Here is a 13,862-nt window from a genome sequence, read left to right on the forward strand (position 1 = left end):
CATCCATTTTAATTGATGGGCTGCAAAAAGCTTATCATAAGGTTATCACAATATTTAATCTAGGCTAAATTAAAAGAATTATTCTCAATTTTACTCACAATGGTAATGCACAAAGTTAAACATTAAAAAATCCATAATGTAACAAAGTTACTTAAGAATGGGTTAATTCGAGAATCCGCAAAATCAAATTACATGTATATAATACTTATTTTGTTTATTAGTTGTTTAAATGGGTAAGGTATGGAAGTGTGTTAATAAAAATTAGAATACTTTTCTAAATGCATCATTACTGCATTTTTTTTTTCTAACAGTGCATACAGATTTGATTTGTCAGTGTAGAAATAGCGTGATCGAGGGTATATTAAATATATACGTCAGCTTTCTTCAAATAAAAAAAATTAAGATATAATAAGAGTTACTTGTTACATGTATCAATACTGTTTTGACTTTTGAAATGACCATGGAATTGATGTTTGATCAATTCAATCTAAATTTTTTTTTCTGAAGTTTACTTCTGGTGTTGATCATCATTTTTTAACAAAACTATCTAGAGGAACGCAAGTGTCGCCTGCTTTTAGTTTCATATTTATCCACGGATAGTAACAGAATAAGACTGCGATTGAATCTGATAATCAAATACAAATCCTTAACCCCTAAAGCTAAAATGGATATATTAATAAAATTAAATTAATAATTCATCAATTAATAAATAAGTACGTGATTTCAACAATCATTTGGTCGCCCGTGTGGCACAGTGGTTAGAGCGTCTGCTCTAAAGTCGCGAAGTAAGGACTTGATCCGTACAGTGGGACGTGGAGACCGGTCCTTCAGATGAGACCGTAAAAACCGAGGTCCCGTGTCGAAGTAGGTACTGGCACGAAAAAGATCCCTCCTTGCTCAATGAACTTCAGTGCCGAGTATAAGACAAAATTTGCAGCTCTCCATCGTCAAGTAGTGGCGTCTCCATATGAGTGAAAAATTCTTGAGATGGACGTTAACAATATGCAATCAATCAATCAAAAGCTTCTTGAAATATACCCGGAAATGATACTTTAACATACACACACAATCTTTGAAATTACCTTGACCATTGACAGTTTGAACTATAAAAAAAATATAGGGGTCTTCCTTAGGCCATAGGGAGTGGTGATATAACATGTCATTGCAAAAAGACAAGGTATCTCCGGATATAGTGTGCAAACGAAAGTGTTTAAAAAGGCAGAAATTTTGAGTTTATGACCTCGACCTTTGAACTTTTGACATCAAAATCAATAGGGACCTACCTTAGTCGTGAGCATTTGTACAAAAAATTATTGCAAAAGCTCAAAGTCTTCTTGAGATATCGCGTGGAAACCAAAGTAATATATTTTGCACATACATGTATATAACTAGCTGCAGAACTGTAGCTCTCCGAAAAAAAATGAGAGACCGGAGAGCTACAGCTAGTGCCACCCATTAAAAAAAACTGAATACATGCATTTATTGCGCACAAAAAGTTGCGCTTGGTTCTGGATTGATTCTTCCAAATTCTTACCTCAATTGCAAAAAAGCTAGATTTCAAAAAATTCCTTACTTCTCTATCAAGTACTCTCGTAGTTTACATCTGCATAAAGCACATTAGACTGAATTATCTTGCAAAAAAATGACAGTAAAAATAGACGAAATTTTCGAGGATCTCAATCTCAGGGCCAGGAGGGCTATTAAAATCAATAACAAGGAATGTTTTGTAGTGGAAACAGTGAAAGAATATGTAAGGAACAAAAGGTAAGTAATATTTCGAGATGAAAGTTTTAAAAACACGGAGAAATAAATCGAGAAACAGCACACTTTTTTGTGTGCAATAAATATACATTTTTTTCAATGGGTGGCGCTGTACATGTAGCTCTCCGCTTTGTCAATATATTTTTTTGGAGAGCTACAGTTCTCAGCAAATATTTAGCTTGGCTTATGGCTTTTACATTTTACCTTGATTGCCGACATGGAATAATGCGACATCTAACTCCGAATACGACATTGTCCAGACATTTAAATTACTATTATTTCTACCAGTGATTTAAAAAAATATATATCATAACACATGCGTGGTGGGATTTCTTTGCATTATCACATTGTTTGATGTTGAACTCACAAGTCTGCATCCTTTGGAAGAATGTTAGGATTTTTAGTCCCATCAATTATCCCACCTTTATTCCATGTGTGAAAATGTGTCATCATATGGGATATTTTCTCCTGTGGGATTTTTTTTCTTCCACAAATGTCCAAATTGGATAAATGTCACGGACATTGACAATGAGACATTTCTCCAATACATTGTTGAACTTTGAATATTTACATTTGCTGATGTCTTTCCTTATTTAACAATGCTAGCACTAATAATTGAAATTCAATTTTCAATGACATGCAGTTGGTCACATGATCAGACATTCTTGCGTATGGAAAGCAAATTGCACGAGCAATTTGGAAAGTTCTGACTGTGACGTCACATGACGTCGTGGATATTTTACATAACTAGACCACGGAACCGCTTACGATCAACGACAATTATATGCAAAGATGAAGTCACATACATGTATATATTCACGTTAGATATTGTCAAAATTTTACACAATGCATGGTGTCTAATTTAGCCTTTATTAAACAGTTCTAATAGTTGTAATAAGAAAATAAAGTCCGCCGAGAACCTGTTTTGTGCGTAATAACTCTCCTCATGCCGCTGTGCTAAAAATAGCGACATGTAATACAATAAACTATTTACATTCAGTGTAATTTTCCTTATGAAATCCATTAGAAATCTACGACGTTCAAATTTCTATAACACTCGCGAAACCTTGTCACCGCGCGTTAGAATACACAGTAGGAACTATATGCATTTTCAATACTCTAAGAACACTAAATTCTAAAATGTTTTATTTCAATTTAATGAAAAACTTTAAAGCGGCACAGTGAGTCAAAATCATATCTTAATTTTAAGATTCTGTAGCATACAGAGAAAGACTTACGAAAATTATGAGTATATAGCGAAGATATGACAATTCAACTGCAAGAATTGACTGCACAATATAAGTGCCGGAAAAACAAAGGTTGTATTAACCGTTTCGTTGCTTCGTATATGTCAAGGTCACGCTACTCTTATTTTTAGCTCAAACTTGTAAACAAAATTCAACTGGAGCATGCAAAGGTGAGAAATATGTTCTAACAACTTTTTAAAAAGATTGCATCAAATTTTTTGGTTTATTTATATTCATTCGTGGATACCTGAGACCATGGTAACTATGGAAACTTATCAAACACTTTTCTGCGCACGCGTATGATAGGAAGGAAGAAGTACCAGGCTATTTTGCAATATTTTCGTTCTGGGGCAGACAGAAATTATTTTTACTTTTATTTTTCCCCGTATAATTTTAATTTTTAGGTTCTGAAACCTGAATTTTCTGAAACCTAATACTTTAAGGAATTGAACAAAATTTACAGAGGTCATGCGAAAATTCTACATTTGTCAATTTTCCCCCTTGTGCGTCACTGTGCCACTTTAACCCTGAAAAATTAATGTAAAAATTAACGTAATGTGCGTTAAGAATTAATTTGCCACTTTTTTCCTCGCAATGTTTGTTTGTGTCATTTAACTTTGCAACGTCATCTAACGTCATTTGACGTCACAAACAGCTCTTACATCTATTAACAACGACAGTTTTGAAGGGGGCTAAATTCATATTTGAGATTAACGAAATAAGCAATTATGAAGAAGGAAAATTAGAGAATGTAAATATAAGCATTGAATTCATATTTTTGGATGTCTTCGGTCCTATAACACACCTGGTCGTGCCGACAAATTATCATAGCTAACGCGCGGTATTCAACTTTTTCGGCACGGCCAGGTGTGTCATAGGACCGAAGACATCCAAAAATATGAATTCAATGCTTAAATAAATACAAATAAAACAAACGGGGCGGGACACTTTGAGATGGCTGAGAGAGGCCCAAGGGTATTTTAGTATAAAATTACATGTACATTGCAAAAGCTCAAAATCTTCTTGAAATATCGCCCGGAAACGATAGTGCAGCAAACAGACAGAATATATAAATTTACGACCTTGAACTTTGACCTTTTGACCTCAAAATCAATAGGGGTCTTCCTTGGGCCACGGGGAGTTGTTATGTAAAATTTTATTGCATACGCTCAAAGGGTTCTCGAGATATCGCGCGGAAACGAAAGTGTTATAACAGACAGAATATGCGAATTTATGACCTTGACCTTTGACCTTTTGAACTCAAAATCAATAGAGTTCTTTTTTAGTCCATAGGGAGTTGCTATGTAAAATTTCAATTCGAAAGCTCAAAGGGTTCTCGAGATATCGTGTGGAAACGAAAGCGTTACAGACAGACAGAAAGACGGACGGACGGATGGACAGACGGACGGACGGACAGACCCAAATTAATAACCCCCACTTTTCAAGCGGGGGACAATAAAAGTTAACTTGACCTTGACCATGTAGACCTTTGACCTCTTTTGCAAAATATACTGCAGGGAGTAAAATTTAACTGACATCTTTTGAATTTAGAGAGGCAGGAATATGATTACTAACATTTATACATGTTTATTAGCTCATGACAATAAAAAACTCATCATATTACGGAAATATTTTTTTTCAAATGCATTAAAATTTTTATTGTGAAAAATTGTAATAAACGTACGTTCATTATTTCCATATCATTTTACAGATTCTTATAACATTAAAATATATCAATGCGTGTCGTCATGTGGTGCAGCGATTAAAACGTTTGCACTGGAGTCACAGACCTGAAGACGTCGATCCTTACGTCACGGGTTCGAATCCCACTATAGGGCGTGGAGATCGGCCCTTCAGGATGACTGAGATCGTGAAACTGAGGTCCTGTGTTGCAGTAATTAAGTGCTGGCCAGAAAATTATTCCTCACTACTCAATGACCCTTAGTGATATAAATCTAGATTTGCAGTCCGACAAAGGCAATGAAGGTGCCTCAATGTGAGTGGAAATTCTCAAGAGGGTCGTCATTCATCCCAGGTAGCACAACAACATTTTCTAAAACGTTATTACAACGTTATTTTGTATGGTTTTTTAAACGTTATCATAACGTTTTTCAAAAACATTGTCCTGCAATGTTTGGAAAACATTTTTCAAAACATTTTTAAAATCGTTTTCAGAACATTTCTAACATGTTTTAAAGGATTAAAAAAAATTTACAACAAAAAAAGTATTGTACTTCCTATGGTTTTAATTGGTTTAAACTCTTTCACAAATATAATCCATGAACTCTTTTTTACATCCACACAGTCAATAACAGTCTTCTTAACAGGGAAGATTTGTCACAATTGAAATAAGAAAAAAAATCACAATATCCTTCTTCCTTTGGAAATCATCTGTTTGGCACTTGGACTTCTTTGTTTTCTTCTGAAAAACAAAGATATAGAGAATAATTTTAGAAGATTTAAAAACTATAAATATTCATAAATCCGATGAATTATACAAGAAAAGTGTGTATGTTTTTGGCAACAGTTCTATAAAATATATACTAAATAAACATGATGAATCTATCTCCGTTATGCATTCGTGTCAGGAAATTTCAAACATACCTTTAAAATTAATAAATCCCTCAAAGATGGTGTGTAGCAAACTTCATTCTGTCCAATTCCTCTCATAACATGTAATATTTAGTCTTTGCAAACAGCCGCTGTAAAATGAAAAATGATATTCATTTTGAGAATTGTAAATTGAAAAATATATACATGACACTGCATGTAAATACAAATCATTTTACATTTCCAAAAAGTATTAAACCAACTCGTTAAGCCCCCCCCCCCCTCCACACACATACACACACACACACACAAACACGCAAACTCAACCTACTCGATCTATTTAAATCATGTTTTGAAGCTTTCAATTTGAAAATCTATCTCTAAGCCTGGGGTGATTATACTAAAGTACACATTAATAAAGAAAATTCACACTAGACACAAGACATAATACATATGTAAAATAAATGCACAACCATGATAAACTTCAATGATCAGTTTACTTCAAAAACAACCAATTAACCGCCCTCAAATATCCAAGATATATACAATCATTTACCATTGTTTACAAGGAATGATTCAGGCTTATACAAACAAATGCAGCTATAATACTATTTCTTAATACATGTATACACGATGAATACAACTTTAAATTCAACATACCATACGGTGATGTAAAATATTCCCTAAATCCTGTTCTTTGTCTCTCAAGAATGCTGTCCGGTTTTTCAAAATCTCGATAAGTTGACCTATATAGATCACGTGGAAATAGTTTGCAGCAAGGAGCGGTTTCATCAGCGCTGACCACGGCATCCCGCTGTGTCAATCAATTAACTTCTGATAAACGCGTTATCCAGGAGGAAATAATACAAGTGAATAGATGCACTGCATTACTTTGTTGAACTACATCACATCTTAGAAAAAATACTTTAAAATGGCTTTTTATATATTTTTCACAATTATTATTTTTTTGTTTAGGAAATCGATGTGGCATATAAAACAATTAAAAAGAACTGAATTAAAAACATTTTTGTTTAATTTTTTTTCCTTAATATGCTTTAAAAGATATCACCTAGTATTAATAACAAACAAACAAAAAAGTGAATACTAAATGTATATTTTTTAAGAATTGAAATATATAGAGATATTTGTTGTTTCTATAACGTTTTAACAACGTTTTACAAACATTTTAAGACAATGTTATATTCATGTTTTCTGGTATCATTTGTGATCGGAATTTATAATAAATTTCATTCAATTTAAAAATACATATTCTTAAAATTTGAGTCAACGTACACAACACACTGTGTATATTCTTAATATCATATTATGAGTTTTTAGAATAGTTTTTCTCAAACAATGGAATATGAAAACATTTTTATAATGCTTTTTAAGCAATAAAAAAAAATTCTTATTATGATTATAAAAATGTTATGCAAAAATGTTTTCTAAAAACTTCCTTCCAACCAGTATTAAACGTTATGAAAAACATTTTAAAAATGTTTTTGAGAAACGTTTTCTAAAAACGTCATTATAACCTAGATAAAACGTTATAAAAACATTTTTCAAACGTAATGTCAAAAACGTTTTGGAATAACATCCTTACAACTGGAATATAATGTTGTGAAAACGTTTTGTGCTACCTGGGATGCCACCGTCTATCAGTACTCACGGTGCTTTGATTTAGTACTAACTTCTTATCATGTCTTGTTCTGCAGGAAAGTTAATTACTCAAAATATTTGATTAAAGAATTATGATTTTCTTTAATCCTATTACCATGTTTTTCAATATTTCTTTGTAAACAACTCCCTGAGAACCCACGATACAGTGATTGCATCTAATACATCGGGTTCGAACGCAAAAAACAACGGTTCAACATTCATTGTTTTTCCACATGTGACACAAACAAACAGAGAGAGTCTGTTGAGGTGAAAAACCCTGAAGCTGCTAAGCGAATGCTAGCCATGTTCACATTTTACCTCGATGAACTTTGACAGAGGTGATAGTTTTATCAATTAGTTTTGTAATCGAATTCAAACAAGAGTTACCTAGCAAGCTGAAGTGAATTGAAAGGATAAAGTTCATTAATTGCGAAATTCCTCCAACAGGTCACAGCTAGTAAGCTAGTTCCCGGAATTCGCAATTTTATCAATAAAGTCCATAGAAATCACTCGATCGACCAATCCATGAGCTATGCTATAAAGATTTCAACTTTAGACATATATATATATATATACGCAATGTACTTTGAGATTTTCATGTGTTCTGCATTTTTTCAGACATTGAAGCCTTTCTGGCTCTGGGCCCGTGTAATTTTTTTTCTTACATGTATTAAGTGTATTTTATTTATACCCTGAAGTATAATTATTACAGCATAATTTATTTACTGTTCCTATGCAAACGAGGTACAAAAGTAAATGAAATAGATGGGTGCAAATATCTTTAAAAATGCTAGCTAATGACAAAAAAAGTAATGTATACAAATTACTGTGGATAGAAATAAAACAAACCTTTTTGAGAATGCATATGCCTTTTTTCACAAGAAATAATCCATATAAAGACAAAAATTCAACATATTCACTTTTTTTCTCGCTTCAAATTTACACACCATGTTACAATCGGAACTCTCTGGATTGTTCGTAGTAAATGCAGTCATACTTGCCAACCTCCAGCATGTAAAAATCTGGTCATGACCAGATTTGGAAAGTAAAAAATCTGGTCATGACGCGTAACAACATTCACGACATATTTACCATGATTAAATTTTATACATATATATACAAAGTATTTGTATATTGAGAATTCTTTTATTGAAAAAGGTTTTAATTTACTATGACAAAAAATTCATACATAATTTGATTAAATTAACATGTTAAAAAAGAGAATTGAAGGTTTCATATTTCAGTAATGACTTGAAGTAAGTGTGCATTTTTTTTTAAAGCCTTTTCACTTTCCAGTTTCTGCTAAATTTGAAAGTATACCACTGTATACCAATTTCAATTTTGAAGTTATTTTTCCTCTCTCTTAATTAATCAACTACTGCAATATGTTTAAATGTGAAGTTAGGCCTGCACTGTCTTCGATCACTTTATTTTATCTAGAAAGATTTTTTCCAAGATTCCATGATATGTACATAAATATCGTTTCTCTTTTTCTTGGTTCAATCAGAGACATGTGTTTCAATTTGTTCCTGCTGGCCCTGATAACAATCTAGTTCTATCGGAAGCCATTTTAATTGACTTCGAACATTGATTTGTCAAAACAACACCCAGTTAATTGTTTACACCTGCACTGATAATTAATCCATCGGCATTGTTTACGTAGATGTAAGCTTGGGTTGTTACTGGAAGTTAAAAGTGCAACCTAATTTACAAACCAAATCCGGAAATCGGGAGATTTTCGGGTTGTTCGGCAAAAATCGGGTGAAAAGCATGACCCGCTGGGTCATAAAAAATAATCGGGTTACGGGTTGAAAAATCGGGTGTGACCCGACGAAATCAGGTGAGTTGGCAACTATGAATGCAGTTAGTACATGTATGTGAGTTATTTACATGGAACGAATCATTAAACCAGGTCTATAGGACAATATTATCTTAACGATTCTATCTATAATGGTTCATTTGATATTTTATATTATATAATATATTATTATTTAATAATAATTATTGATAGTCGCTGCTTGATTTTTACCTGTTTTTCTCCATTACAGATGAGGACATCATGAAAACTTTTAATCTCAAGAATTCCATTTTTCAATTTCTGAATCGAAGAGGTGAGTTTTGTTAGATTTGCTTGCTTATATCCATCATACAGTCTATTTCAAAAGCACTGGTCCGTCTGACAAAACAGGTGAAAATCTTATTGGTCCGATGCACTTTCTAGTAAAATCGGTCCGTTTGTCCGAGGTTCGTTTTGGTTGGGTTTTAAATTATATATTTCCTTTTTTATTAGGGATGGGTATCGCCAAAAATTTCTTTTTTATAAATTAAAAAAAATCTATCGCGATATATCACGATTTTTTCCCACAATATCACGATAATATCATGATATATTTAAAAGCAGTTCTTACAATTATTTTATATGAAAAGTCATTATTTTTCTTTAAAAAATATATGCTAGAAAAACGAAATTTTACTTTCTTGAAATTTTTATGTATATAAAATCAATTATGTTTGGACAGTAAGATGCCATTCTTTTCACTTTTTACAACATTTTTTACACTTTCTGTAATTGTAATTTGAAATATTGAACTAAAAAATGAATAATTTCTGGACTTTATAACATGTAGCTAAAGACCGGTATTTAGATCTCCGTATCACGATACGTATCACGCAACAAAAAATCGTAATATACCGGTATACCGATAAAATCGCACATCCTTATTTTTTATCATATAGACGCTTTAACTAATACAAAAACACATTATTAAAAACGTATTGTTGATTGTGATTGTTTTAAAACCTACTTCCGCCACAATGTCTCTAAAATATTTTGATGGGACAGTAGCACGGAAGAAAAAGAAACATTTCAGTTGATCTTTTAATGTGTTGTCTGTTTATTGATTCATATGCTATGAAGTAACATCATTATGATCATTGTATGATTAAAGTTTTGGACCGGTGAAAAATCATTTGGTCCTGTGAAATTGTGTGAACTGTCTGTCCGAATGTCCTGTGGCAATTTTTCTTTTTCGCGAAGACTGATCATAGTTAATTTTTATCATTTAGTAAGTTTTTACCAAAATGAATCTTCAATTATATACAAGTACAATGAAGAACTAAGGACAGAAAATGTACATAATGTATTCATATTTCTAATCTCTGTAGGTTTCTCTTGTCTGGGATTTTCAGTGTTGTAAAGTAATTTAAAAATATAACTTTAAATGTTTAAAGGTATATATAATATACAATTAAAACTGTTTAGAAGGGAGACATCACCAGTTATCAGGTCTGAGTAGGGTTGTCACTCGAGGGCGCTGCGCCCGAGGGTGACAACCCTACTCAGACCTGATAACTGGTGATGTCTCCCGTCTAAACAGTCCATAATAGTTTTATTATCCTGAAGAATCTAATTATCAATTAGACAGAGTAGAAAATAGTAATCAAACCTTAATTTTGTGTCTCCGTCTCTGCTCTGAATCTATGCTTTTAAAATATGTCAACAGACAACTCGATCTGACATCATCATTAGTCTAGAATTTATTGTTTACCGATCCCGGATATTAGTAATACTATATTAGATGTATAAAATCATAAATAAGAGTTATCTCGCTTAAATCAGTGTAATTTCATTCAAAGGACGACAACGCAGTTGTAACCCTGCTTACTCATTTACGCTATTTCATTGTCATCTGGAGGGTGACAACAGTTGTCACCCTGCGCGCGAGGGAGACATCAGGAATTGTCTCACCTCACGTGACATGCTTTAAACCAATCAGATTGACTGTATAATTCTGAAGGATAATAATACATGAAATTTTCAGATATTCACAGAAATTATAACTATATTTTCATGATATTAATACAAATCATTTGAGACCAGGCAACTTCAAGCAAAAATATCAATCATGAAAACTAATTTTAAAAAAAGAAAGAAAAAAGAAACAGGCATCCTATGCCAGCCCATTTTTATTTTAATGATACATGCTGTATCATATTGATACATGTCTAGTGTAAATGAACTAAGTGAAAAGTCATACTGTAAATTTAATGTGTGCTTAACAAGCAGGATTCAAATAAAATTTCAAAAGTTTTCTTGTTTTTGTTTTGTTCTGTTTTTTTTTTAATAAATGAAGAGTTACCTTTCTTTGCCGAAGTTGCACATCTATTTTAAGCCCCTGCCACTACCCCTGAATATAGGGAGCCTGACAGTAAAGAATATGTATAGCATGTTTGTCTGGTGCATAGAACTTCATATAAATTTAATATTTTATCCATTATTACACTCTTAGGGATGTTGATGGGGTGGTATGGAAATGAACACATAGACTTCATGTGCTACTCAGTCCTAATAGATTTGCTGTTGACAGATACATGTATGATGTGACAATTAAGTCATGGTCTCATAAACATGAGTACTTTTCAGCTGCAGACATATATTTAACAAATAGTTGAAGGATTGCAAGAATAGGGCATCATTGAATTTTTAACACTTGTCAAAAGTCAAGACAAATGTTCAACACTATTAAATCACCATAAAATAGTATAAACAATTACTTAAGAAAGACACTGACTGGCCTCTGTCCACATAATTTTACATGTGTATGTTTCATACATGGTTATTTTTATACATGCAGATGCATACATGTTTAATTATTCATAATTGTGTGAGTATAGCAGTTATAAGTTAAGTTATGATAGATGTTTGATTTCCCTAAAATATTTCTTACTTTCATTTGTTACAAAAATTATGTGTCTATTTAATCAATTTCTTTATTGTCAGAGGGTTTTTTTCTTGTCAAAAAGAGGCTTCTTGCTTTATTAAGGTCAATGTTATGTACATGTCCAATTGATTTCTTTATTTTCAAAAGATTTGCTACAAAAGAGGCATATGTTCAAATTTGGATTGCTTTGGAAATTTGAAGATTATTCCTAAGTACTGTGCATTGTTCAGGAAAAACTGTTTGTGTTTTTCTCATTAGAATTGAATTTGACCTGAGGTAGGTCATTAGAATTGAATTTGACCTGAAGTAGGTCATTAGAATTGAATATTGACCTGAAGTAGGACATCTACACATCTTCCAAGCGTTTTTCATTGCCTGAATTAGATATGTTAATTTTATCATTAGGCTGGCTGAAATTAATTCTAAGTTTAACGTCACCTATAAACTTTAAAACTTACAAGGGCAGAAGGGAAAAATTAAACAAAAAAAAAAAATAATGATAAATAATTCAAATAAATGAGTCTTTACTCATCTACATGAATTAAGTTAACTGTAAATATTTGTAATCATCATGATCATGTATAGGCTTTTTGGTTAAATAATCATTTTCAGTAAACCTGTACATGTATCTATTCTTTAAATGATAGATTGATTAGACTCAGCTCCAATATACCTCATAGAAGGTCTAAATATTGTCTATCTCTTTGAAAAGTAGTTTTTAGGTGCTTAACATAAGAGAAAACTGGAACAGAAACATGATATAAAAATATGGATTTGTTTATTTTTTTCAAAGTGCGAAGTTCACTGAAAAGTTAAGTACACGCGCGGGTGATGTTAAACATACATTATGTAGAATTAACTTTAGATAGCCTTAAAAGTCTTACAAGTAGTGTTTTCAATTTCATGAATGATGGTTTCTACGCTCATATTTTAGTGATTACTTTTCAATTATTATTAACTATTTTTTCTCATTTTCAGGTAAAACATTACTTAAAGTGTTTGCAGTGGTGGTGCTCATTTATTTCTTTTACTGGGAAGTGCATTGCATGATCTTCAAACAGAACAATGTTGTCTGCATTTACATCCAAGGACGTCTGGCCAATGCCATGTTTCAGGAAGCCTTTGTGTACTCATTTGCCAAAGAAAGAGATGGAACGGAAGTTGTTTTCGGTAGTGAAAATCCTCTAGTCAATATATTTACCCTGGAGGGACTTAACTGGAAATATGATAGAAGTTATTCTTGCTCTTGTTACTCTAAGTTTGAAGATAAGTGGGACTGTGGGTTTGATGATGTTTTCGAACGTCTCATGCCTCCTGTTCAAGTTAATGGATATTTCCAGTCTTGGAAATATTTAAAAGGCCACGAGGAGGGAATTCGCAGAATGTTTACATTTCAACCACATATACGAAACAAAGCCAAAGATCAACTGCACACTATTGTTGAATCCTTCAAGGATAAGGGTGTGTCTGACAAGACCGTTCTTGTGGGAATTCATATACGAAGAGGAGACTATATTAAAAAGAAACATTTTGTAGAATTTGGTTACAATGTAGCCCCTGATGTCTACATACATAATGCCATAAAGTTTTACCAAGTAAGATATTCAGATGTTCTCTTCATAGTGTGTGGAAATGACATAGCATGGGCTCGAGAGGTTATGAAGAGTTATGAGAGGGTCCACTTTGTGGAAGGCAATTCTCCTTCACAAGACATGGCCCTGCTTACTAGGACCCACCACACCATAATGACGGTGGGGACCTTCGGGTGGTGGATAGGGTGGTTAACAAACGGCACCACCGTGTACTATAAACACACATACAGAGAAGGCACAGACTTCATGGCACAATTTCATGGGAGTACTCAAGAACATTTCTTACCAAATTGGATTGGTTTAGAATGATTCCATTAGATTATTATTTATTT

The 13,862-nt window shown here is 32.7% G+C and overlaps 1 protein-coding gene across 1 annotated transcript; it reads left to right on the forward strand.

Annotated features, from left to right (window-relative positions):
- Nucleotides 1-7,475: 7,475 nt before the first annotated feature.
- LOC134274565 (galactoside alpha-(1,2)-fucosyltransferase 2-like) lies at nucleotides 7,476-13,862 on the forward strand. Its single transcript, XM_062756841.1, has 3 exons — nucleotides 7,476-7,555; nucleotides 9,266-9,328; nucleotides 12,917-13,862. Exons 1-3 carry the CDS (start codon nucleotides 7,540-7,542, stop codon nucleotides 13,837-13,839), a joined length of 1,002 nt encoding a protein of 333 aa, XP_062612825.1. The 5' UTR covers nucleotides 7,476-7,539; the 3' UTR covers nucleotides 13,840-13,862.

The sequence above is a fragment of the Saccostrea cucullata genome, unplaced genomic scaffold, assembly GCF_032062105.1.
Source record: "Saccostrea cucullata isolate Sc308-1 unplaced genomic scaffold, CSIRO_AGI_Scuc_v1 ctg411, whole genome shotgun sequence".
Classification (NCBI taxonomy): Eukaryota; Metazoa; Mollusca; class Bivalvia; order Ostreida; family Ostreidae; genus Saccostrea; species Saccostrea cuccullata.